The following is a 25,538-nucleotide window of genomic DNA, read 5'->3' as shown; positions in this document are numbered from 1 at the left end:
CAACCAATCTTGGTAACTTGTTCCAGTGTTTTACTACCCTCCTAGTGAGAGAGTTTTTTCCTAATATTCAAGTTAAACATCCCTTGCTACAACTTTAGATGGTTGCTCCTTGTTCTGTCATCTGCCACCACAGAGAACAAGCTCCATCCTCTGGAAGCACCCTTCAGGTAGCTGAAGGTTGCTATAAAATCCCCTCTCAGTCTTCTCTTCTTTAGACTAAATGGGCTCCTGTACACATGCAGGGAGGCTACTCCGATGTGCGGTAATTACAGCATGTCAAAGAATGGTAATTACCATGCCCCAGCAGATTCCAGCATCGCATGTATCAGCATCACCAGGATTAAAAATGGCAGCAGGGGCGCTTTAACTAAAGCTTGTCTCACGTGCTTTAGTTCAAGTACCCGTTGCTATTTTTCAGTGTGGGGACGCCAATATGCATGACGCTCTGGGTACTTTAATTAGCATAGCTCCAAGGCTCTCAGAGCCACACTAATTAAAGCACCCCTCCCAACTCACCTCCCAGACCACATCTATAAAAGCCCAGCAAGTCCAGTTCTCTCAGCCTCTCTCCAGAAGTCGTGTGCCCCAGCTTCTGAAATATTTTCGCTGACCTCTGCTGGACTCTCTCCAATTTGTCTATATCCTTTCTGTATCCTTACTCCAGATTTGGCTCACCACTGTTAAATAGAGGGGAATAATCATATCCCTTGATCTGCTGGCAATGCTCCTACCAATGCAGCTCAGTATGCTATTAGCCTTCTTTGCAACAAGGTCTCACTGTTGGCTCTTACTCAGCTTATTGTCCACTGTAACCCACAGGTCCTTTCCTGCAGAGCTGTGTGCCCAGACAGCCAGCCCCCAGCCTGTCCCGGGGCATGGGATTGTTATGTCCTAAGTACAAGACTGGAAGGACTTGTCTTTGTTGAACCTCATGAGATTTCTTTTGATTCAGTCCTCCAATTTGCTGAGGTCTCTATGAATTCTAGCTTCATCTTCCTGCATATCTACTACTCCCAGTTTGGGGTCATCTGAAAACTTGCTGAGGGTGCACTGTATCCCATCCTCCAACTCAGTGATGAAGCTATTCAACAAAACCAACCTCAGAACCAGCCCCTGGGGCACTTCACTTGATACCAGCCTCCAACTAGAAATTGAGCCACTGACTACCACCCTCTGAGCCTGATGATCCAGCCAGTTTTCTATCTTCCTTACTATCCATTCATCCAACCCATACTTCCTTAGCTTGCTTGCAACTCCAAGGCTGAACTCTTGCTTCAGCTAAATTTTCCTCTGGAATCTGTAAACAATTTATTTTGCTCTATGTTTGTGAAAATGCTTGGCACTGCAGATTAAAGATAAATGCAGTGCTTTAAACTCAGCTCTACAGTATTTCCCTGTTGTAAATCTTGGGAAATTTTTACTAATGAGGACAAGCTGGTTAGGAGTTTGTGTTGTTTTGGTGTTTTTTGGAACCACTGGCAAAAAAGGCGGGATGGGGGGATACACAACTAAACATTTTACATCTGCTATGGATACAGCACCAAAACAATGCAACCAAACACTGAACCATGGGATAAAAACAACTATTTTTAAAGCAAAAAAAAAAAAAAAAAAAAGCACGTATTCTTTTTTTAGACACTACTTATCAAATCCTTTTTTCATTTTGGAGAAAGAGTGAAAAACAGATGGTAATTAGATGATTTTTCCTCTAAAATCACAGAAGGCACTTTCCCAAGGCAGTTTGTTCCCATTCACCTTTTCCCTGTCTGTAATGTGGTTCCTTCCAGCACATCCAAAGGAGGAGTCAATAATTTATTGTCTTAGAAGACTAGAACCAATGAGTTTTAAAAAAGGGACTAGGAATAGGATTAGCATAGGGAAATAAGCACTGGTAGAAAACACCAAGATTTAGTGTAGATGTTTCAGTTTTAATGCAATGCCTGAATGAGCTATTGACAGTTGCAGATGTGTAAGAGGACCTATGGAGTTGTTTGGTCTTTTATCACTCATTTAAACACCACACATGCATACAGCAGTTGATTAAGGAAAAAACGGAACTCTCTTTTACAAGAAAAAATTGTTGATTAAGAAACAAGCAGGCAAGTAATAGAGACAACTGTGCAAAGACATGCTAAGAACCGATTATAACCGTCTAAACCGAGCATGCATATTTTGAAAGAAAAACCTCTAGTATAATGGTTTCTGTTGACAACAAATCAGGCTAAGTGATGGGGAAAAGGCCTACTTGAAATGGAATTCGCAGCAATGCAGAGCTTGCAACTGGGAGTGCTCTTATCCATGACCACCATCATAACTGGAAGGAAAGAGGGAACATGAAGGCGTCCTGTCCTTAAGCAGATACCATATGCAAGAGAATCTTCTTTCTTATGGGCAGTAAAATTTTCCATTGGGAACTCAAAGAATTATTTTTTCCTTAGCTGTAGAATTAAATTAAATAACATTTTAAACTTGTGATATTAGCTGCATTTAAGTTAGGCAGCTAAATTCCATCGTTCAGCCATAAAACTTGGAATTCCTTGTAGTGTTGACATGAGTGATATTGCTTTCACCCGTCCACAACTATTACAAATTAAAAAAAAAAAAACCTGTATAAAATATATTCTGTTTTTGCCATCTTTCAGGATTAGCCCCTCTTCCAGAGAAAACTAATTTGGCTTAAATGTGGAATTTGCAACTGAAGATACAAATGGAAAAAGTCTCATGTGCCAAAGAACTGCCTCTAACCGGAGAAAGCTACCAGGAAAAATAGGTTCCCAGAAACCACTCATATTTCAGAGCCCAATTCCGCAAAGATGAGAGAGTGGAAGGACCTCAACACCTGCCTGGAACTCCTCGGTAACTACTGACCTCTCTTAAAAGGCCAGGCAACCCCAGATTGCTCAGAACTTACACTGCCCCTTCACAAGCCAGAACCAAGTTATGTGCAGAGCTCAGAGTAAAGCAAGCAGCTGAAAGTGCCTGACTTCTTATCCAAACCTTCACTTACCCACAGAACTGCACATTTAAGCTTAATTTCTACAAGACCTGGGAAAGTAAAGGTTGTACTTATTTGCCCTCTTCTGTTTTTTCCTAACCCCACCTTCTGGCTGCATTCAATCCCCTGCAGAAAGGTACATTAGTATTAATTTAGAAGAAGCTCTACCTTTAAAAATTAATGAAATAAAATATTAACAAAAATATGTACGCCCATGTCTTCCTTTGCTACGGACCAGTCCTGCATCATTTAAATTAAATTAAAATGGTGCCTCTGAATTGTGGAAAGTATCTCATTACAGTAACGTATTGCCAAAGGCCATTCTGTATTGAACTGCTCTCATAACTGGGTTTATGCGCTTCATTCATAACAGACCTCAATTGTCATATCTCTTTTAGGAGACTACCATGTCCCAAATACCATTTTTGAAAAGCGAATCTTTGAAAAATTAATTTTCAATCTATTAACAATATTAAAAACATAAATGAGTATCTGATCTGGGTATTCGTTTACTTTTTTTTTTTTTTTAAAGGGAGCCAATGTGCATTTCAAAGAAGGTGAATATGCAGGCAAAAGGAAGAGATAAAAGCCATCATGCTTAGGGTATTGATCATTTGGGGTTGGGGAGAAACTTTCCCGCCAATAGATAAAGCTCTGTAGGTGTTCTGGATCCTCTTCTATAGTGGATGGTATTGGCCACAGTCAGAAAAAGACTACTGAACCAAACAAAGGTTTGGTCCAATTCAGGAACGTTAAGACTTCCTTGCAAATCAGTTCATGTCCCTCCAAAAATATTGCTGTTTTTTTAAATCACTCCTACTTCTCTAGTAGCAACATGCTGAAGAATAAATGAAATGCAATGATCTGGAACATGCCAGACACGATTAGAAGATTATTGTCTCTCTGCTCTATAATACAATACCTTTGCCAAGCAAGATGGCATCACAACCAGCCAATGCAATTTTGTTTTTCATTACACATAGTCATTTAATTCACTGTCCATTACTACACCATCATTATCTCAGCATTATTGATTTCAAGCTTCCTCACACTTAACAGTATGTTCATTTCCGATTATTTGCTTATATTTGTTAAAATAAATCTTAATAACTCAGTTATGCCCAGATACAGCCAACTGTGACAGGAGTTATTCCAGGACACAGCAGCCAGCAATGTAGTGGTGCATTTGCTGATGTGATAAGAGAAGCAAGGAATGGGGCAGACCTTGAGGAGTGCAGATATAGCTCTTAACGAGCAAGTAGAATAAGCAGTCGACTGAGCAGTAAGCAGGCTAAGTGGTTTAAGACAGCATATGTCAGAAGCTGCAGGCAACAATCCCAGGCTAATCATGGCTGAATGCAATGAATCTGCACTCCACAAATTCAGATAACAGTCCAGAAATCCAAAATTTCACTTACTCAGTGTTGTTTTATATTTCCCTTGGCACAACACAATGTTTTGCTCTCAAACTAGCTTTGTCTCTGCTCTGTTTAATCAAACTGGAGGATGATTCTTTAGTTAAATCCAAAAGATTATTATTCTCAAAGTACAACACTCTTCCTAACCAAATGTCCCATTAGCTTGAGTGGGTATGGCAAATCCCTGCTCCTATTTCTAATTTCCATCTCACCTCAGAAACATGTGGGCAAGGCAATGGGTTTCAAGCAGTTTTAGGAAAAACAATTTTATTTGAATAAATATTTCATACAACCCTGTCTCTATGCAGAAGTATTTGAACAAATGTATCAGCATTGATTTTTCTAAGCCATCCATAAAGTTATTTCTTTCGCCTAGTACTATACTACCAAAATTCTGTTGATAGAAAACCACCTTAATAGTGCTTTCATACACTGTCTCAATTAAGTTCAATTTAGTTGTTATATTGAATGACTCTTTGTTCTGTAAAGATTTTTGCCAATGTGCTGGAAAATATTAACCCTTTACAAATTAAAGGATGATAGGTATTTTATCCAAAATGTAAAATATGTAAAAGGAAAAAAAAACAAACTTAAAAACTTTAAAAAAATGGTATTTGCAAAACCAAAAGCCAACAGTCCCTATGCCAACCTTGTATTATAACTGTGATTTTATTTTACAAGTGTAGCGTCCTTTATAGTATCTGAGACCTAAATTTTGCAGAATCTGAATAATGTATAAGAACTTAAAATTAAAAAAAAAAAAAAAATCACAAGAAATATATATAAAACCACTGAGTAAAGAACAAGGATATTTTCTAATTGATACCAAATAAGAACATATGGAAGTCACAGCTGAATCATTTTTAGCAAATAATTGGTTTTAAAAGGTCTAGTCTGAAAACCCTGACTCACCTGGTCTTTGCCTTCAAAGCAGTTGTTCACAAGAATGATTCTTGGCCATGTGTAGAAGTGTTGGCAGATCAGGACCAGAGGACCATGGTGCTACAGAAATGCAACTAAACTCAGACTCACAGTTTCATAAAACATGCACGCACGCGCGCGCGCGCGCACACACACACACACACACACACGTCCCAACCTAACCCTAAAGGGATACTTGTTCCATCGCAGTGGGAAGACACTGCACTTGAACATTTGAGAATGAAAAAAAGTTAGATACTGAGATACAAAAGTAAACTGCCTCGGAAACTTGTGCCGGATATTTAAATTAACATCACAATTTCCAAGTCATTATGCATCCCTTATATTTATCAAGCTTTTCAAAACTAAAAACCCAAGGCCCAACTCTTCAAGGGTAGTGCTTTAAATCATGAAACTAGAATTTGTGACCACTATGCAAGATTCAGCAACTACAAAGCATCGCACAGCCAGATCAAGGTGACAAATGTCACACTGATTAATAACCAATGCAAAAAAACTTCAACTCACAAGAACCCTAATTTAAACATGCTACCTCACTGCCAAAAGAGAGATAATAATTCACAAATAGTGCAGAATCTATTACTATACAGCTCCTATATTAAGGTTGCCCTGAAACATGAACCACTAGATTAATGAACTTTTCAATGTATAAAAGACAGAAGGCGCATCTGGATGTGCTTTCTTTATCTTAGTTTAAATATTAGGGATCTTTAAACTGAGATATCCATAAAGCTAATGTTGTGACAGCTCTTTCCAAGAATGAATTCCAAGAAGGAATGAAGAGCTGCTTAGCTGTAAAAACTCTTTTACCACCAGTTAAAGAGCTAGAAATGGTAACAACAGACATATTTAAACAGTGCTTATGTAGGAATCCATTTATTTTTATACTAAACCTCCCAAAATTTAGAGCCATAAACTGTGCTTCTGCAGCACTGCAATATCTTCAGAGAACATTTGGAGACAACGTATCAGTGTCTCAAAATACCCTTTGAAGTCAAATCATTTAAATTCAGAATGTCAATATCATCTAGGTACCAAGATGCCTGGAGGATTAAATTAATTGTATGTGAGAATATAAATAAGCATATTAACTTATGCTAAATTCTTCTTGTAGGGTTTACTATAGATAACATGGTAGGTTAATGCACTAGCACCTATGCTTTCCAACTTTCTGGGCTCAGAGTTTAGACAGTGGTGTAACAAGGAGTTTGGATGGACTCATTGCACATCTGTGCAACAAACTAGCAGTCAACAGGAGTTTGTTCAAAATAGCATACTCATTCACCGAAGAACACAAATCTATCTGAGGTCAAAAACACGTGATTTAAGGACATGCTGAAAACTTAGGATAGGGTTCAGTATTTTCCATAACTAAGGCCAGACTTGGGAGTGATGTACACTCTCAATCCTGAACAGGCTTTCAGCAGCAGAGTAGTTGTACTGAAATCAATGGACCCCACTCGGTGCGTTAAGTTTAAGCATATTCTTAACCCTTTTGTAGGATCTAGGATGAAGTCAGTAAAGGTTTTGAACATACCTATCTCCCACTTCCAAAGATGTCAAAATCTATATTTTTAAAAATGTAAGTCTCATTCACACTCCTGAGGGAGGACAAATTTAATATATAAACAATGCTGTGTTCATCATATAGACATTGGCTTCACAATAGTTCCTCAATTATAGTTAACAACATCATATATTTAAGTATAACAACAGTGCTAAGATCTTTAAATTCAAAAAGCCTGAAGGTATATGTTTTGACAGTAAGTGTTGCACTGAAATAAATTTAAAACTGTGGTTATGAACTCCACCGTTACTCCTCTGACACATTTGATTGGCATTTTGAATTAACTATTCTATGAAATACAAAAATGCACAGCATTTTTTTTAAATATAGAAATATTATGTTTAACATAAAAGGGTGAACACCATTCATTCCAAGCATCTGTCACCACTTCTTTTGTTTGTAGAAAATAACTATTCTATTGGTGGTATTTAACCATTTTATGCACTTAGGATAATTATTCTTTGAAGCCTGAAAATTATTTTTATATCTAGATATATCTATATAGCTATATCTAGATATATATATTTATATTTCAGGCTTTAAAAATAATTATCCTAAGTGCCTAACATTGTTAAATAGCTACCACGATTAGAATAGTTATTTTCTGCCAATGTACAATCATTTCAAGATTTATATGATGGGGATGCAACTAAAAAAAGGAAAGCATGCCAACTGCAAAGAGAAAATATAAAATGGGGAATAACTGACCAAACACCCACTGATTTAGAAAAGGTTGACTGGTGGATCACAAACTGGATAAGAGCCAACCATGCTACAAAAAAAGGCAAATCTTAGTCTGGAACATATTCATTAGGAGATGTTATATGACATATTTAGGGAGCTACCAAATTAATGCCAGAAGTGGGCTGTGTAGCAGCTCCTTTAATTTTGCAGGTTTAATCCTGCATCCCCCTAGCCCCGGTTACAGGGGCCCCCATGGCCCTGCTGCTTATTGCTGACCAGTTGGGAGGCAAAAATGCATCCTTGCCAGTCAGGAGTGAGCGGAGGGGGCCCTCTGCCAATCAGGGAGGGAGACGGGTCCATGGGGGGGACCTGTAAAATTAAAGGAGCTGCTGTGCAGCCCACTTCCACCATGAATTTGGTAGGTCCATAGTCATATGCAAGATATACGAGGCAATTATTCCACTTCTCACCAAAAATAGGGCCTCAGCTGAAGAAATATGTTCTGGGCTAGACACTTGTGTTTTAAGAAAAAGGTAGACTAATTGGAGAAAGGAATGAAAAACTAAGAAAACACGATCTACCAAGAAAGGATGAAGGAATTAACTTCATTTAGTCTGAAAAAGAAAAGACTGAACGGGGGAATATAACAGTTTTGCAATCTATAAAAGGTTGGGTTGTTCTAAAGGCTTGTAAAATGAGAGATAATTGGCTGAATTTCCACCAAAAAGACATTCATTTCAGACATTAGGGAAACTTTATAAGGATAGTAAAGCATTGACAGAAGTTACCCTAGGGAGGCTGTGGAAAATGTTTCACTGGAGATTTTTAACAAGTTCGGTAAACAGCTGCTTGAGATTATCTCAGAATATTTGATCCTGCTTCAGCTGAGGGATGAAATAGGAAAGCTCCCGAGTTCCCTTTCAGCACTTCCTACCGTTCTCCAATTCGATGAAATCTGCAGTAAACAACCAGATAAATTCCTAGAACCTGATTAAATATTTGACATTCTGAATATTATTTCAACTTAAAAGGACACCATCACCTTGCCACATTAAATTATCTTTACTTACTGTAGTTGCAAGGAACACAGGGCATAATTACAAGTGGAAGAACTGGGAAAGACATTTTTTTTTCAGCATCATCATTTGACAGGACTGTGGCGTTTTTGCCTGGGATTTAAAGGTGTGTTGTCAGAAAGCATTGTAGCTAGCATACATCCTGAGAAAGCCTGGTTTTAGTAAACCAAGCACAAGTTGTTAAATCACAATCCAGGCTCTCTAAATCATCCATTCACCCAGATATGAACTTAAATTATGATTTAACTACTTGCAGTTGGTTAACTAAAATTACACACACACAAACATATATTTTTAAGTAAACATTTGGTTTTGTCTTCCAGTGTTTGAAACAGTGATGTTTTCAACCTCTTCTCTGAAACCATGAGTAGAAACAGAGCTATCATTTAACAATGAGTTTCAATCACATAAATCCAAGAGTAAAAAATTTAAAATAAATACCAAATATGCTGGCAACACAAAAATGTATAATTTTAATGCATAGTCGCATGGAAATCGAGGCTCCCTCCAAGAGTCAAGTTGACCAGCCAGCAGGAACATACTGCCATGTGTCTATATTACATTTTCAACATACGTTGTTTGAAAAATGTGCATATTTATTAATATACCTTAACATGACACCCCTTTTATGCCACAAAAAGTGACCTCTTTTGCATATAGCTAGTATTGCTCCACACATGATGACATCTCCCATCACAGGTACTAGCATTATTTAATTGTTGGTTAATAAAGAGTAGTTTTTTAAACTATTAGAATAGTATACAATCACTTAAAGCAGATATTTCTGAACATATCTAAAATACTGAATAGAAGATGCCCTTTTGAAGCATGCTACCACAAATTTGGCGGTTCAGAAAATCAGTCAATTGAGAGGAAAAAAAGTCACTATAGGATATCAAAAGGGACTCAATAATATAATGATCTTTAACTGATTGCTACACAGGCTTTCTTTATTTTTTATTTTTATTGGGTCACAAGTTACCTGAATTTTTAGGCTTTCACCCCATTTCACACAGACGTCTGCCCAGGCTGAGGGCCCAATTTTGCCTTTGAAGGATTAGAATTGGAAAGCATTGCCAAAATTTAAATTAAACACTGTGTTTCTGTCAGTTGAGTATAAAAGCTTAAATGTCCAATAGCACAGACCAGAGCAGACGTGTCTAACAAAGTACTAGAGATGCATTTTACCGAAGACTCACTGGGACACTGATTCAGGTATAGCTAGCCAACCAGGGAAATAAGAGTTGGAGACTATAGTAGAAACAACTTTTTTGAAATATCTGAAGAAATAAATTTGAGGGTTAGTTTCTGCATGTGGAACCCAGACAGAGATCAAGTAATATTCACTCATCTGAACAATGACTCAGTTGTCACAACTGTGGATCAAATGTCATCTCTGAAACGAACCCAGTTAATAAATGGTGTTTGCGTGAAGTGGGACAATGTCCTATATAGTCAAGGAAATAAAGTATTAAAGATGTATTTTAATTAAATTCACTATGTTCTTTCTCTTCAGGAGGATATAATTACAACAGTCGAAGTATAGAAGAGGATGCGTCTCTAATTGCTCTAAAATTTTCCGAAAGCAGGCATGTTTTTAAAGGGCGAGGAAGCGTCTCTCCACATGCAGCTTGGAAGGGGGACAGATTCAGCTAGCAGAAAGACTACAATATCCTGCTCTAAGAGTTCAGTAAGATTTTAGGCACAGCTTAGAATATATTGCAGCAATTACATACTGCTATGACATGTGTAAAGGGATTCACCCAAGTGCTAAACAACGACAACTCAGGACACCTTTTCAGCATCCGGTAGCCTCTGCTGAAAACAATGGGAGCTACCCTATAGCAAATGTTTAAAACTGCAGCTACTGGAATTGAGGCTACTTTTTTAATCTTAAACTCAAGATCATTTATTTTCTAAGGGAGGTGCTTTAAGAGATGAAAAAAATACTTTGAAAATCTTACTAATTCCTCCGGTTACATTATGTTCTTCAGAAAGCTCATTTACCGTTTATGAAATGGAAATTTCCAAACTGAGGTTCTCTTGAGAGTCCCACTGATAAAACAGGAGACAAAACTGGTTTTCAAACAGTAACGAGCCTACATTAAGTAATGTAATTTTCTGCTGGACCGTTACACACCTTGAATAAGCATCTCATTTGCCCAACGGTACACCAAACCTAGGCAGAACTGTACTGAAGTTAATGGGACATTGTATGAACACAGAATTCAACCCACACGGCTCTCTTTCTTAAATAAGGACTTTAGACTTGGGCTGCTTAAAATTGTTTTTAAAATAGGTTTATATTCCTTTTTACATTCATTTTATTTATTATGTGCATTTGTTTCCCTAGGTCAGTGATTTTCAACCAGGATCCCAACACACCCTGCAGTGGCGTGAGATCCTTTGGAGGGTGCTGCACAAAGTATGCGGAAATAAGAAAGGGGTGAAGAGAGAAATAAAGGCAGGCAGGTTCACGCTTCAGGTGGAAAGAGAGAAGCAGATCAGGGCAGGCTCTAGCTCTTCCTCCCTAGCTGCTCCCTCATCCTCACTGCCTGCTGCCTCTACAAGGACGTAGGCTCTATAATAAATACATTTGTTTTTGAAATAGGGTGCTGCTCAATTCACAAATGTTGTAGAGGGGGTGTCTCAAGTCTGATAGGTAGTGCTTTGAGTCTGAAAATGTTGAAAACCATTGTCCTAGGTCTAAATCTAACTGGTATAATATTACTCCCCTAATACCAAATGTATGAAACTTCTGATTCGGTTGACAAACACAGATTTTAATATTTTTGAAGGAAGTGCAGTCCATTTTATGCAAAAAAAAAAAAAAAAGGCGGGGGTGGGAATCAAGACCAAACATATCCTAACAGAAGTATTCAACATGTGGCTGTGATCTCCATCTTAGGAGAAGTCAAAAAAAGCTAAGAAAGACTGTGAACAAAAAAACAGAGAAAAAATCATATATGCGATGTTTCGTTGTCTTGATTGGCACACTGATGAAACCCCATATTGCCAATTATGTAATCATCTCATTAAGAAAAAAAGTCCAATGAAACCTATTATTCTTTCAAGAACAGTGATCCCAGACCATGCAGGGTGAATTTGACTTACTAGCCTTCCATTTAATTGGAGGATTTAAAAATAAACTGAGTGGAAAAAAATATAAGAATTTAAGTGATGCAAGTGTAGCTTATTTAAGCATCTAAACTAGAAACTCATTTGCTCACCAGGATACAGCAAGAGGTCATGAACAGCTAAGCTACGTGGTAGAAATTTTATGCGCAAGGGACTTAAAAAAGTAAGCAGGAATGAACAGTTTTAAGACCTTTTGTAAGGGTACATTAAGAAAGGATTAAAGTTAATACAAATGCAAGTAAGACCCTGGGAAGCACCAAAATGGTGACAACTGAATGGCACTTTCATGCTCTGGAGTGGTCCCACTGTGCTGAAACACACTAGAAGGACCAGGAGGACCAACATCTCCAGTGCTCAGGCTCTACCAGTTCTGTGGAAAAACAGATGCTTTGGGCCTGAACCATTAACTGGTATTGTTCAGAGGAAAATTGAAGGGGCAAAGAAGGAGAATCTCCTACATCACCAACATATATTTTAATAATGCTTCTCCCATTTTTCTGCACTAGAAAGACAGAGGGAAATATAACCCGGTTTCTTTTGGAGTTTCAATGAGGTTTCAATTTACAAAGAAAGAAAGAAAAACAGCAACTACATTCCAGAGTTCTAGTGAAAGTAATAAAGATGATCGAAAAGAATAAGCCTGTAATAAAGATGATCGAATTTCACTTAACGCTTTAAGATATTCCATAAGTCCAAATCTGTTTAGGACCTAACAAAACAGACTGACTTGGATGATTTCAACCATTTGTCTGGCGTTTACACCTCAAAGCCATCCATGAGATTTCCAATAAAGCCAGCAGAGATTGCAGGAAATCTGTTTCCTCAAATTCATTATATTTTGGGTGATTTGCATGCTATAACTTTCAAGAAAAGTCACCTCTGCATGCTTGAATAAAAGGTCGCTTGATTTGTTACTTTCCCAGGGGGTGACAGAAGCAGTTAAATGAAAACAAACACACACACACAAAATTCATCCTGAAAACCCAGAGACTATAAAATTATGCTTAAATAAATTTCAAGAATGACGCCAAGATCTAGATGGAAAAAAAAAGTGATTCAAAAGGCCAGTAAAAAGGGATGAGATATTTATCAGCTGCCCATTTCTGCATTTTTCATGAAGAGCTGCTAAATGAAACGAATAAAAAACTAATTTTTGAATTTACTCTTTCAATATTACCTTTTACCCCGTGTGTATCAAAATATACTGAGTAGTGCAAATACAAGGGGACTCCAGAGGACTGACGCAACGGGTGTTCATTAAAAGCTTCAGTAGAGAAGGAGAGAGGTTAATTTACTCTGACTGAAGCACATAAATGTTAATTTCTCCTTCATTAGATCTACCATGTGGATTAATTATATATAAAAAATCATCCTGTTTCTATCAGTGAAATACTTAGTACAACACTAGATTGGAAATTTCTGTTTTTCAAAATGCTTGGCTGTTTGAACGTGCATAATGTAACTGGAGGAGTTGGTAACATTAGATTGGTTTTAAGGTAATGTTTTCATCTCTTAAGTATTAAATTTTCATCTCTTTATAAATACCTCCCTTGCAAAATAAAAGGTCTCGAGCTTAAGATTCAAACCCTAGCCTGAATTATACCATTTTTAAAGCTGTCCAGGAAAAGTAACAACCAGGTATCTGCTGCCAGGATGTCTGAGCTCCTGCTGGGTTTCTGGTTCTCATAGACACTTGTCTTCAAATTCATAACATATGAATCACCCTTATTCTAGGAGCAATGACAAGTTGTTTCCATCAAACGGTCCCTAGAAGGATCCACTCCTGTCCCCCTCCACGCTTTCCTAGCTATTAGCCTCAGGACGGGAGAAGGCAAGTTACGGGTGCCTTGGCATCACGCTGTCAATGCTGCCAGCTCAGCTGCGGTGTGCTGCCTGAGCGAGCAGGCACAGAGCCAAGGATTCAGCACTGAATGCACCCAACAATCTGCAGAGGTGGCCTCAGGAATTCAACTTTTGGAAACACAATTAAAAGATCCTGGCTTGGCCAATGGTTGCTGCTATGACTGGCAGTTAAGGTGCATGAGTTGAGGTGATCTACAAAACTGATTTCCCATTCATGCCCCTACAAATGGAAATTACTGACCCATTCCTTTACAACTCATCATATATAGTAGCTGGTTGATAAATCCTCTACAGAGGTTTACCTTAGATGTAATCCCTTCAGAGTCAAAGAAAATCTTAATTCCCAACAGAATAAAAACCAGTAGGGTGGAAATCATAAAAAACAGAAACATTAAGGAAAAGATTAGAGAAGGGGCATCAAAAATATGGCCCACAGGCCAAATCTGGCCTATGGAGCTGTATTATGTGGCCCCAGTGACCCACAGGCAGCATGTGGGGCATGCCGGATGGCCCTGCATGCAATATGCAATCTGTGCAGCATAGCCCCATGGCAGGCACTCCAGCCTCTGCCCCCCTGCTGCTTACCCTTGCTCCAGTGCCAGCAGGCTCTGTCACTGCTCCAGCCTGGGGCATAGAGCATAGCCCCAGCAGCAATTTCTCCCAAAGGCAAGAGAGGAGAGGAGGGGAGGGAGGGGGCAGGCAGCAGCTGCAGCCCTGAACCCAGCTTCAACCCCCAGTAGGAGCCAGAGCCACAGTAGCTGTCTCCCCTCCACCTCAGACTCAATTTCAAGACGAGGGGCTCGCCCCCAGTGTTAAATGCAAGGAAGGGGAACCTCATCCTGGAATTGAGTAAATATGGTACTACTCTTTGGGCTCAGTCTAACTCACTCTAACATTCATTAGCCTGATGCATTTTAAGATGTTTTTTAAAAATGCTTGAAAAAATACTGTATATACTTTAGGAATGCAAAAATCTAGAATTCTTGGGTCAGAAATGATACCTTTTATTAGACCAACTGAAAAATTGAAAACAAAAAAAACCTTTTTCTGCAAGGTTTTGGAATCACATGCCCTTCATCAGGCTCAGGGAAAGCTCAAGATGGTAAAAAGTCCCCATACTTAGGAAATAAACTTCATTTTTGCACAGCAGCAGAAGCTGGAAATCTGTCCCTCTGGGTACATGAGGGTGTTTTTGTGAGGTTGCTCTTTGTTGTGTAGATCAAACAGGATTTCTTCCCTGGTGGTATCGGATGGCAGAGAGGGCTGAAGTTTATTTCTACATATGGGGGGGACTTTTTACGATCTTGAACTTTCCCTGAGCCTGATGAAGGGCGTGTGCGCCCAAAAGCTTGCAGAAAAAGATTTTTTTTTCAATTTCACAGTTGGTCTAATAAAAGGTATCATTTCTGAACCAAGAGCTCTAGATTTTTGTATTTTTTTTTCTCAGACCAACATAGCTATCAAATACATCCCTGTATATACTTTATGCATATGTGTATATGTATACAGATACATGCTCAAAAAGTGTTGATAACTATTATTTTTGTACACTATAAGAAATACAATTTTTTTCTCTAAATAGCTGTTTATTAGCAAATTCACAGCATAGTCCAGATGCAAGATGCCGATGTATTTCACTAATTCTAGCTTTTGGTTTTCAGACAGCTGAATGACCGTACAGCATATGGCTAAGATAAACATTGAACAAAGCTAACTGCTGCGGCAACTGTGCTGTTACAAAGTGCAGCTGTCATTTCTATATACTTTTATTTGATTTAGCAGTGTCTGGCTCTGCTTGTAAGAACAGATTACATGGAATAGAGCTGAGATCTTATTCTATGAGGATGATAGCTTTAGTGTTTAACTTCTGCCACTTCTAGTTCAACTCCTCCTCTTCTAAAGACGACTATTCATAATGCACTTCACTGAAATGCATTAAATGAACAGCCGAAACCAGTAGAGCTTGCCCCTCTAGTATTTACATTGCTTCTTTCCTCTTGGAAATACCTAGATTTAAAATTTTATAGAAAAGAATGTGAATGATGGTCCCTATATGGCTCATTTTAAATAAATTCAATACTGGACCATTATAAAATGAACACGCCATTCTGTCTGTTCCATAGTATATCTATCTACCTGTGCCTTCAACTTGTGCTGTCTAGAGTAAGGTTATTATTTAACAATGTAGCTGTTGTACAAAAGTCAGTAAGCGGTTACTGCAGCATAACCTCTATAATTAACAGGAAGAATAGCAAGCAGAATGAAAGTTGTAGATCTGTTTTACCTAAACTCTTGTACACACATCAACTTGTCCAAAAGTCATTACAACATGACTTAAATGTTTCCAAAGATTTTTTTTGATACAAAACAGGCACCAAGGGCAACACATTACATTTCTATGGACACACCAACTTGTTAACATTGACTTCCAAAGCTTGGGGGCAGAAATAACCTTCACCAAAGAATAAAAGCTTCCCAAGTTTAAATTCTGAGATTTCTATGCCTCCTTTCCTTCAAGGACATGGCTTGCAATCTGTGCAAGAAACCTTAGATTCTACTCTATTATGGTCTAGATCTCAAGTGGTGTGCTGCTTCTGCCCATATAAAATTAGTTTATGGGGATTACTAGACCACAAGTTGATGGAAGCAAAAGGGAGCAAAAGATATACACTGTATCATTACTTGGCAAATTAGCTAAAAGTCAGTGTCTGATGGCTTAGAAATTGTGGTCTTCTATCTACACCCCAGACAGGACAATGACATAGGGGAAAAATACTTTTTCCACCAATGGGTGATTGTTAGCCATGTCATTTAACCTTTGTTTGAATTTCTCAAAATCAATGGAAATGATAGACTGGACACTATTAAATGATGAAGAATAACATGACAGGAAGGTAATCAAAGCATTGTTTCCACTAAGACAGAAATATTCCCCACTGTCAAAATACATTAACAACAGAGTTTTAACATGGAACCAGGCTGAAACGTGTCAAGATAGGGTCTATACATGAAGTGGTGATGTCAGCAAGTTATGGAAAAATAAAAATAGTTCAGAAATGTACATTGAAATAGAAAGCACAGAATAATCAAATAATTGGTATTTTCCTCAAAAAAACAGGGATACAATTAATTCTTACATTAAAGAAAGAAAAAAGACACCGTTTTAACTATGTTTTTTCCCAACTGGGAAAAAAAAATCCGTCCAGCTCTGACAAAAATACAAAATATAGATGGGAGGAGTCATTCCAGTTTGTTCTATTCGTGGGATATGTCTCCAAAGAATCACTGTGGAAGACAAAAATGCTCCGAAATGTTGAAACATATCCTACTTAGGAATGTATACGGCAACATCTCTATGGTACAGGCCCAACTCCTGTCTGCAGCTCCCAGCCCAAATAAATGAGCTGTGGTCTGGGATTTGCCTAAAGAAGAGGATTTTTTCCTTTCATCTACACAACTTCTCTGCAGTTGTTGACACAGTAGACGCTTCCGGACACTAGCTGCTTTCTGTGGAATTGTGCAAGGAGGAAAATGAACTGTAATTCTGCAGATCTGCTGACTCTATGCCTCTTTTTCCCTGGCATGCTGCTGAATCCTCCCACACGCTGAGATGCACAGAACCCGCAAGGACCAGACTCCAATATACACAACGACCACAGTTTCCAGAATCAACATCATCTCCCCTGATCTTCCCCTGTTTTCTTCTCCATGTGCCATAACCATGCTGCTAGCCCTGGAAAGGCCCTGGAGTAGCAGCTGGCTCCAAACACTTGGAAGAAAATGTACCCAATCACATCAACAGAAGTTTTACTATTTATCTCAACAGGAGCAGCATTCAGGCCCTTCACATCTAACGCTGCTACCCAATCTTGTTTCTTTGCCCTTATGGGAAGAACTTGTTTAGGCAAGATGAAAGAGATGCATCATGTAAAGTTTGGTAACAATTTTACACAGAATACATCTAAACTCATTACTAGATCCCAGATTATGGTGGATAATGTGGGAAATCCAAAACATAAGAAACGAAAGTACGCACCCAGATGGGCTGATTTGGTTTGCTTTTATGAATTTTATTTGACTTGGATTATGTTGTCAAACACATCCACGGTGGGTTCTTTTTCCATGAAAGTGTAACCCAACAATGTTTCAGGGGTGTACTTGGTTGTCAAGTACACCCCTGTACTTGGCTATAATGCAATTATAACCAAACAATAGCATTTGAGCAGATATCAAATCTCATTCTTCAGTATGACCAGAAAAAAAATCACAACCTACTTACCACCTTCAGCTCAGTCATAAAAAACTGGTACACAAATAAACATTTCCAGCAACATTATCCCCTGTGTTTAAATTCAGATTACTTTTTTAAAAAAATACAGGTACGAGCAAACAGGACCATTAAGTCCTGTGTGCTCAAGTTGTTTCTCAACGGTCACAACTTGTTCCAAGTATGCATCCTTTGACTATTTTATTTTACAAGAGCTGCATGCAGATGATACTGAGAAGCAGAAGAGGCTTACTGGAAGATGTTTCATGAAGAAACAGTCAATCATTTTCTGCCCAGGTATATCCTAAATACCCAAAAGTCCTAACTACGTCCACTGGAAAGATAGCTATGGCTCCTTATACTCTGGGTAATGTTTTAGACAATGGAAACAGCAGCACAGAAAAATCATCAGGAGCCAAGTGTGACAGCACAGTCTACAGCATTGGAAAATATGTGCAACATAATATTTTGTGCAGTGAATGCCAGTGTCGGTAAATCACTTCCAGGTGCTGCCAGAAATCATGCTTACAAACATTTGTCTTGTAAATAATATCGCTCACCTCTCTTTCAACCTAAGGTAGTTTTTACAATAAACTTTTAATGACTATTTAATATTTTTCCCATTGATTCACATTAACAGTGACTTCTGGCATAATTATAATTAAGGTCTTGTCAGTGCTTTCATTAGGAACTTTTATTATTCAATATATTCATCATACTCTATTTTAAATATACAAAAGAAACATCTAAAGAGTCCCAAATTCTGTTTCAGTTATGAAGTGACGTTTATGAAGACCTGTCACAGTCTATTAACCATATACAGATAAAAGATAGTTCTCCCAATTAGCTGTGGGGCCTACTTTAAAAAGTAGAGTAAGTGAATTATATCCAATGTGACTCCACTTATTAACCTTGTATGTCCAAGCATTATAGCTAACATGATACCGAACAGGGAATCCAGCACGAGTACAGAAATATTACATGCCAAAGAAGCTTCAACCCTTAGAGTACAATGGCTTTTTCAGTAACATTAAAGAGAAGTCTTGTAACATGAAAAAAAAAGAAAACTCTGACAAAACAATCTGCAATCTACTTTTTAATTAAGAATCCACCAACACTGTGGATTTTATTTCTTCTCCCAATGGGTATCCAGTGATAGACCTCTGCCACCCTAGCATAACCCTAGGTGAGTTCATTCATCTCTCTGCACTTCTGTTTCCCTTCTCATCCTTTGTGTGCTTATCTGGGAAATTGTGGGAGCAGGGCAGTCTCTTCCTTTGTCCTTGGACAGCACGTTGCAGATTTAGGCCTAATCTCTGTTTAAATATGCGATATGCACACAAACACAAAACCTCTCTGCTTTTAAAAACTGTATTTCTCCTTCCCAATAAGAGGAATCCAAAGTGAATGCTTGAATAAGGGCTCTGGTAAGCTCTGCTGGGAATTGATGAAACTTCAAAAACTGCATGTTTCTTGCCAATTGTTTTGTTTAAATCAACCCTTTCCCCACTCTGCCCTCAGCCCCTACCCCCTCCTCTTTTTTTCAACTGGCAAACAATTAAGTAGCCTGTATTAGGCTCAGTTTATTGCTCCATTAATCTATGTAATACTTACTTATCTGGTGACTCTGAACACATCCCAACCTCTTGTGGATCTCTCAAAATGTCTGAGCTGGAGCTGAAAAAATATTTAAAAAAAACCCAAAAAAACACTTAGGTCATTCAAGCATGAGTTATGAAGTATTGGATTTTCAGTAACAACAGCAAAGGTAGCAGCAAAGGAACTGGTGAAGAGAAGAGAAAAGAAAAGAGAACCTAATATAACAGCGGCTTCCCCAAAAAAAATTATTCTGCATTTCTAACTACTAAATTAGTCTACCACACAGTTAGCTACTACCTGTAAATACAGGTAGTAAACTAACTGCATAGTAGAAACTGCACAATAACACTTGTGTAGACGCTGACCAGGAGCAAATTTGCTCCCGGTCAGCCTAGCCAGCAGGGGACCACAGAGGACAGGGAACTCTCTGCCCCTGGTCCTGGCACTGACCAGCACCCCGGGTCCCTCCAGAAGATGGGAACTGATCAGCTCCAGGACTGGGGAGCACTCTGCCCCAACTGAGATTCCCGACACCCACCCACTCTCCAAAGCAGCTGGTATCTAATCAGTCAGCACAATAACTTACTTTATGAATAGAAGTCTGTTCTGAACACTCAAAGCACATTCTCATTGATACTACTTTATTCAGAAAAATACAAGATACAAAGGAAATGCCTCACAAAAAGACATGAAAGTAAATGTTAAGGGGGAGGCTGCCACCAAATAAAATACTCTGAACTTTGGTCCCAAGGCATATTTGACACTGTAATAAATTATCGTTAGTGATCTTGAATTAAAATAAATAAATCACACAGAGCACTTTTTTTTTTTTTTTAAACACGTTCCGGGGATGGGGGAGAGCTAGCTACGAGAGCTGCATTACTTAAAGTGTCTCCGTCTCCTGTATCACCATCCCCACACTTAAAAAAAATTGCAATAGGGGCACTTAAACGATAGCTCATTCAACAAGCTTTAGTTTAAACATGCCCACCACCATTTTTGAGTATAGGGATGCTGATACACAAGACGCAGGAGGCTGCTGGAGCACGGCAACTGCCATGCTCCAACAGACTCAATTAATCACGTGTGCTCCGAGGTGCTGGAATTCCAGCACCTCCACGAAGTGTCCGTGCTTGTGTGTAGGTGCCCACAAAGACTATTAGGATGCCTCTATTAGACTGTTCTCTGCAGTGCTCAGAACACTTTAGATTAAGGATGACAAGTCCAATTACAATAAAAGGTGGTAAATCAGAGACAACTTGTACATGCTAGAATTCTTAGTTTTAAAAGTGCAATTTCTATAGTCAATCTCACAAAAGCATATTCCTCTTGACTGCTTTTAAGTCAATTTTCTAATTTTTTTTTGGTTGCCTGGAGAGATGATGAACAGATGTCATTTGTCATTGTTACAACCCATTTCTCCTCAGAGATATTCAGCTACATAATAGCCATGCAGCCGGTTTTCTTTCCTAACAGCCTGATCTTAAGCAAATGTGCAAGCCACTTGCGTACACTCACAGCCAAGTGCATCAGATTGACAAACACAGACAGCATCAGTGATGAAAGAATGGAGCAATATGGTTAACATGGCCCCTGGGAAAAACTATCTAAAACAATAATTCTACATTAGGGGGAATCATTCTTCAAACATAGCTGAGTAGAAGCCTTTAGAAAGTGATCATGCACATATTGTCTATGTTCAGTGATATCTTCTGCTGACACAGTAAGAACAACTGAGGATAATCACCCCAGAATAATCTTAACACTAAACCAATACGCAAAAATGTGCAATATCTTCCATGGTGGGCTTGTTTGTTTTAAGTGAGATCTATATAAAATTTAGTGTAGGACAAGGAATTTTAACACCACTCACTGGCATAAAATCTAAACATCCACCTGAAAAGATGCCGCATAGCTGACTGACTAACTTCAATCTCCAATTTTGGGGACAATAGTTTTAGGTCAAGCCCTAAGAGTTACTGCCACCTTATGACTACTTAATGGCCCAACATAAAATGACTGCCTATCAGATATACTTTAAATGAAAATGAAGCATAATTTTATCTAATGTATTCATGTCCATATAAGGCTGGTCCAAGAGACTGCTTAATACGAGAATCCTTGACTACAAACGTCATAGTACGTGTCTGTACACGATACGTATGTACATACATAGTCCTACTGAAGTCAAATGGGAACTCTCCTACATTTAAAGTCAAGCATTTGCCTAAGTCTTTGCAGGATTCAGGCCTATATTGTGAATAACTGTTAGATTTACTTGGGATTGTAAGTAATTTTAGTTAACTGGGAGGAAAAATATGGTTCCAAGTGTATACATAGCTTTCAGTGAGAAGTGCATGTTTTAGATGCACAATGTATGCTTCTTAGCAGTTCAAGAATATACTATGGGGTGGGGTGGGGTGGGGTGAGGGGGCAGGGCTGGGCTGCACAATTCAACTGAACCATGAGAAAATCTGTGGGTTTTATTTTTGCATTGCATTAAATTATAAATGGATTTCTGGAAATTCCAGCAGTCTGTAGCTTAATTTGGATGTTACATAACAAATATTACAAAAAGCTTGGGGGGGGGAGTTGTTCCAAAATAATCTATACAACAGCAATTGGATACCAATTCTCTTAGTTAACTTTCCATGTTCCCAAATCAATTGTGTTTGCTTAGTGTGTCAGTGCAGATAAAAAGAAAAATTAAAAAACAATACTGAAAACAGCAGCCCCAGAATATTCATTCTCAGACATAACTCCAAGATGGCAACCAGACCCCTGACTGATTAGAAGGAAGCCTAGAACAATATTTGATAGCTTACTTTAAATAGGAACTATTTTCTTTAGGGAAGACCCTATTACTGGATTCCACAGGATACCACGGGGAAATGCAATCACATTACAAGTCATTGGCATGAGGATTATGAACTAAGACTATCTGTATAGTGTCATCAAAACAGCTAGTGCAGAGCTTTCTTTGGACTGCTAGCTGTGTGCAATTTCTTGAAGGTACAGTTTACTACCATCAAAAAGAGGTGCAGCAGAGAGGTCCAGTGTGGAAAGTGAATTCTGCTAACCAGCATACAATTGGGACAAAGCCATTATCATCATTTTACTGCAGTAGTGCCTAAAGACCTGAACCAGGTCAACGTGCACATCATGTGCACGTGCGCACGCGTACACACACACACTCTGACCCTTGCCAAAAAGAACAATGGATCATTCCCCTCCTCTACCAATGGATTTAGCCCCTCCTCCACCACTCTTCCAAACCTAAAGCAACTAAGGCTGGAAAGAGACATTGCCTTTGTGCCGCCATAAAAATTAGCATAGAGACACAGAGACCAAGCAAACAAACATACATGTCTTTCGTCATACTACAAATGCCCAAATTCTGCAAGTGCAACAGGGTATAAATTTGTGCTGCTGTTCTGCAGTGGATGTCTTTTTGCTTTATGGCAGCCCAGAGCTGTCCTTGCTCTCCAGCCACCCCAGGCAGGCAGGCCTAGAGCTTCAAGGGCCTGATCCCTAGGAATTTGGGTCCCATTCCCAGGGCAGGCAGGATCAGGTCCCTGAAGCCCTAGGAGGGCCGGTCTGGGTTCCCCAGTTTGCAGAGGTGAGTCCCAAGAAACTCCTAACAGGGCACACAGGCACAAATATCATTCTGCAACTGGGCGTACACCTCTGCAAATTGGGAAACCCGAAGGGGAGCCCTGAGTCGGGGCACAGCAGCATGATATGACACTCACAGAACCCCCTGCCAAGGGAATCTCTGGGTGCAAGTCTGAAAGTAGGGAACCCAGGGCTCCCCTGTTTGCAGCTCTTCCTCAGGATTGGGCCCCTGAAGCCACTCAAGCAGCAGAGGCCTGACCCAGTAGGACAACAGGCAATGTCTATGCAGCCCAGTGTAACAGATCAGCTGTGCCAAGGCATATCCAGGCACAGCTGATCCACTGCATTTGGCAATGCCTATTTATAGCCTCAATGTAAGCCCTACATGCTTTCTTGAGCACAGAGACTGATATTTTGCTCATGTCTTGTTTGGGTCATATATGTCCAAGCTAAGCGCAATAACTTACATATACATATATGTTACATGCATGTTATTTAGTATTTTTAAGAGCACCAGTGTTTGACAGGAACAGTGGATCTTTTGCAGGTCAGATGGCAAGATATAAACAATTGGAGCAGCAAAAGCAGTTATCTTTAAATATGCACCTAGTGAAAAAAAACAGTGTGGGTTACTCCTGTGGTGAAGAAGTTAGTCAAGCCCAACAAGGAAGGCTACATCATAGCAGCACAATCTGCAGATTCAACACCGGGGAGCTTGACTAAATGAGCCTAATCCCAGAATTTGTCCTTGGCACAGAAGAGGAAGAAGGAACCAATTACTGATCCCTGATTCTGACAGTGGGTATGTGCTGACTTGGGCCTTGGCCCAGGCAATGTCACTGCAGATACTAATAGCAGATTTCTACTAGCACCATGATGAGCATGAGCACCACCAAAAAGTTCACCCTGCTGCTCACTCCTCTTTCACCTTACACCAAACCCTGGACACTGGATAGTTTAGTAATGCCCTTAAGTATGAGCCATTATACCGTTATGTCTCAGGCCTGTTTTTTCATGTGCAGTCAGGTCCGTGCTAAAACAGCAACACTGCCTAATTTTGGAGCAGAAGTGAGTAGGCAGTGCGTTACTGCTACCTCTTACTATTCCCTAGTGACCTCCCCTTTCACTGAATCTCTTCTTCCCCATCTCCAGATTTATTCCTTCCTTCATACCACTTGCCTTGTTACTGCGTCTGCTCCTTCTGGCTAAACAGTCCTTGGCAAACAACCTGGCCCAATGCTCTAAAACCTCCTCCAGCTCAATACCCTGCTCCTCTCCCAGCTCATCTCACTCCTTCTTGACCTCTCACATATCTGAGAATGCCAAGATAAAATCTGAGTGAGACACAATGCTGTCCTTTTAAATTGTGTTTAAAAATTCAAGGATTTCTGCCAGTACAGGGATTCTATACTTAACTGAGATTCAAATCTGCAGAATACTTAAATCCCATTCAATCTTACTAAAGTAAGGAACACTGCTTTCCAGATGTTTGAATTAGATTTATACACTCGTTGTTGCAGATGTTAAAAAAACCCCCCAAAACACAGCACTTTACTTTAAACTCAGCGCGTTCTCGTGCTGAGCCCCGTGCATGCCCAGAAGAGGCATCACGTAAGGTAGACCTGGCTCACCCAACATTTTTATAGATCGGGTGCTTTAGCGGGGCTTTTTGACACTTTTATCCAGTAGCTCACTGAATCGGCTTTCGCTAAAGGCACCAAAAACCACGCAGAAGCCCTCAATCTATACAGGCATTGCAAAACTGGGTTGAAGTAATGTGCCGCTTCTTCTGGTAAAGCCCTTTTTTCCTTGCTTCTTTTTTCTTTAAATGTCTGCAAGCAGACTTTATTTTCTGACAGAAAGAAAATGCACTTAAGGGCAAATGGCGCACACGTAGCAGCAGGATCTCTTCATCCATTAGCAGTTCATCTCCTGCTCCTGCTTATTTTCCACCTGAAATTACAATCCTCACTTGGCAAAATTACAATTAGTTGCTGTACAGATAATTATGAAATCACAAAAAAGAAGATTATGATTTTTCAGGGAAGACATAAGAAACTAAATATGATTAGCTGCTATGTAACTATGACATTTTTATGTTGATGTGCTTAGTCATAATGATAACAGTGGAAGATAAGGGGAAAAACAGCATTGGTGGTCCCTGGACAGAACAGCTTTCAGGCCAAATGGAATACGGAATTTACTTTTTCAGCATTAGACATTCCCCAGTGATTCCTCTGGAGCATGTGTGAGCTGATGAATAAATATTTCCACAATTTCCAAACCTTATAAAACCATATAAAACCACTCTAAGTATTCCATATTTCCACAATATCTCTAAAACTGAAAGCTGATTGTGTTTAGGTGGGAAAAA

At 39.1% G+C, this 25,538-nt stretch overlaps 1 protein-coding gene across 4 annotated transcripts in view; it reads right to left on the bottom strand.

The window, feature by feature from the left end:
• Positions 1–25,538, bottom strand: part of RAD18 (RAD18 E3 ubiquitin protein ligase) — a 116,582-nt gene that overhangs the window by 5,795 nt on the left and 85,249 nt on the right. For 2 of the 4 annotated variants that reach the window (XM_090022370.1, XM_090022371.1), the window contains exon 12: positions 19,565–19,627. The exons of the other annotated variants lie outside the window; for them this stretch is intronic. In XM_090022370.1, the coding sequence (XP_089878496.1) occupies positions 19,565–19,627 (63 nt within the window). The remainder of the gene's footprint in view (positions 1–19,564; positions 19,628–25,538) is intronic. 4 annotated transcript variants of the gene reach the window in all.

Source organism: Crocodylus siamensis, chromosome 11 (genome assembly GCF_052110815.1).
Source record: "Crocodylus siamensis isolate JL-2025a chromosome 11, ASM5211081v1, whole genome shotgun sequence".
NCBI classification, from domain to species: Eukaryota; Metazoa; Chordata; order Crocodylia; family Crocodylidae; genus Crocodylus; species Crocodylus siamensis.
The sequence above is the reverse complement of the archived record's forward strand: the minus strand, read 5'-3'. Positions and strand labels throughout refer to the sequence as shown.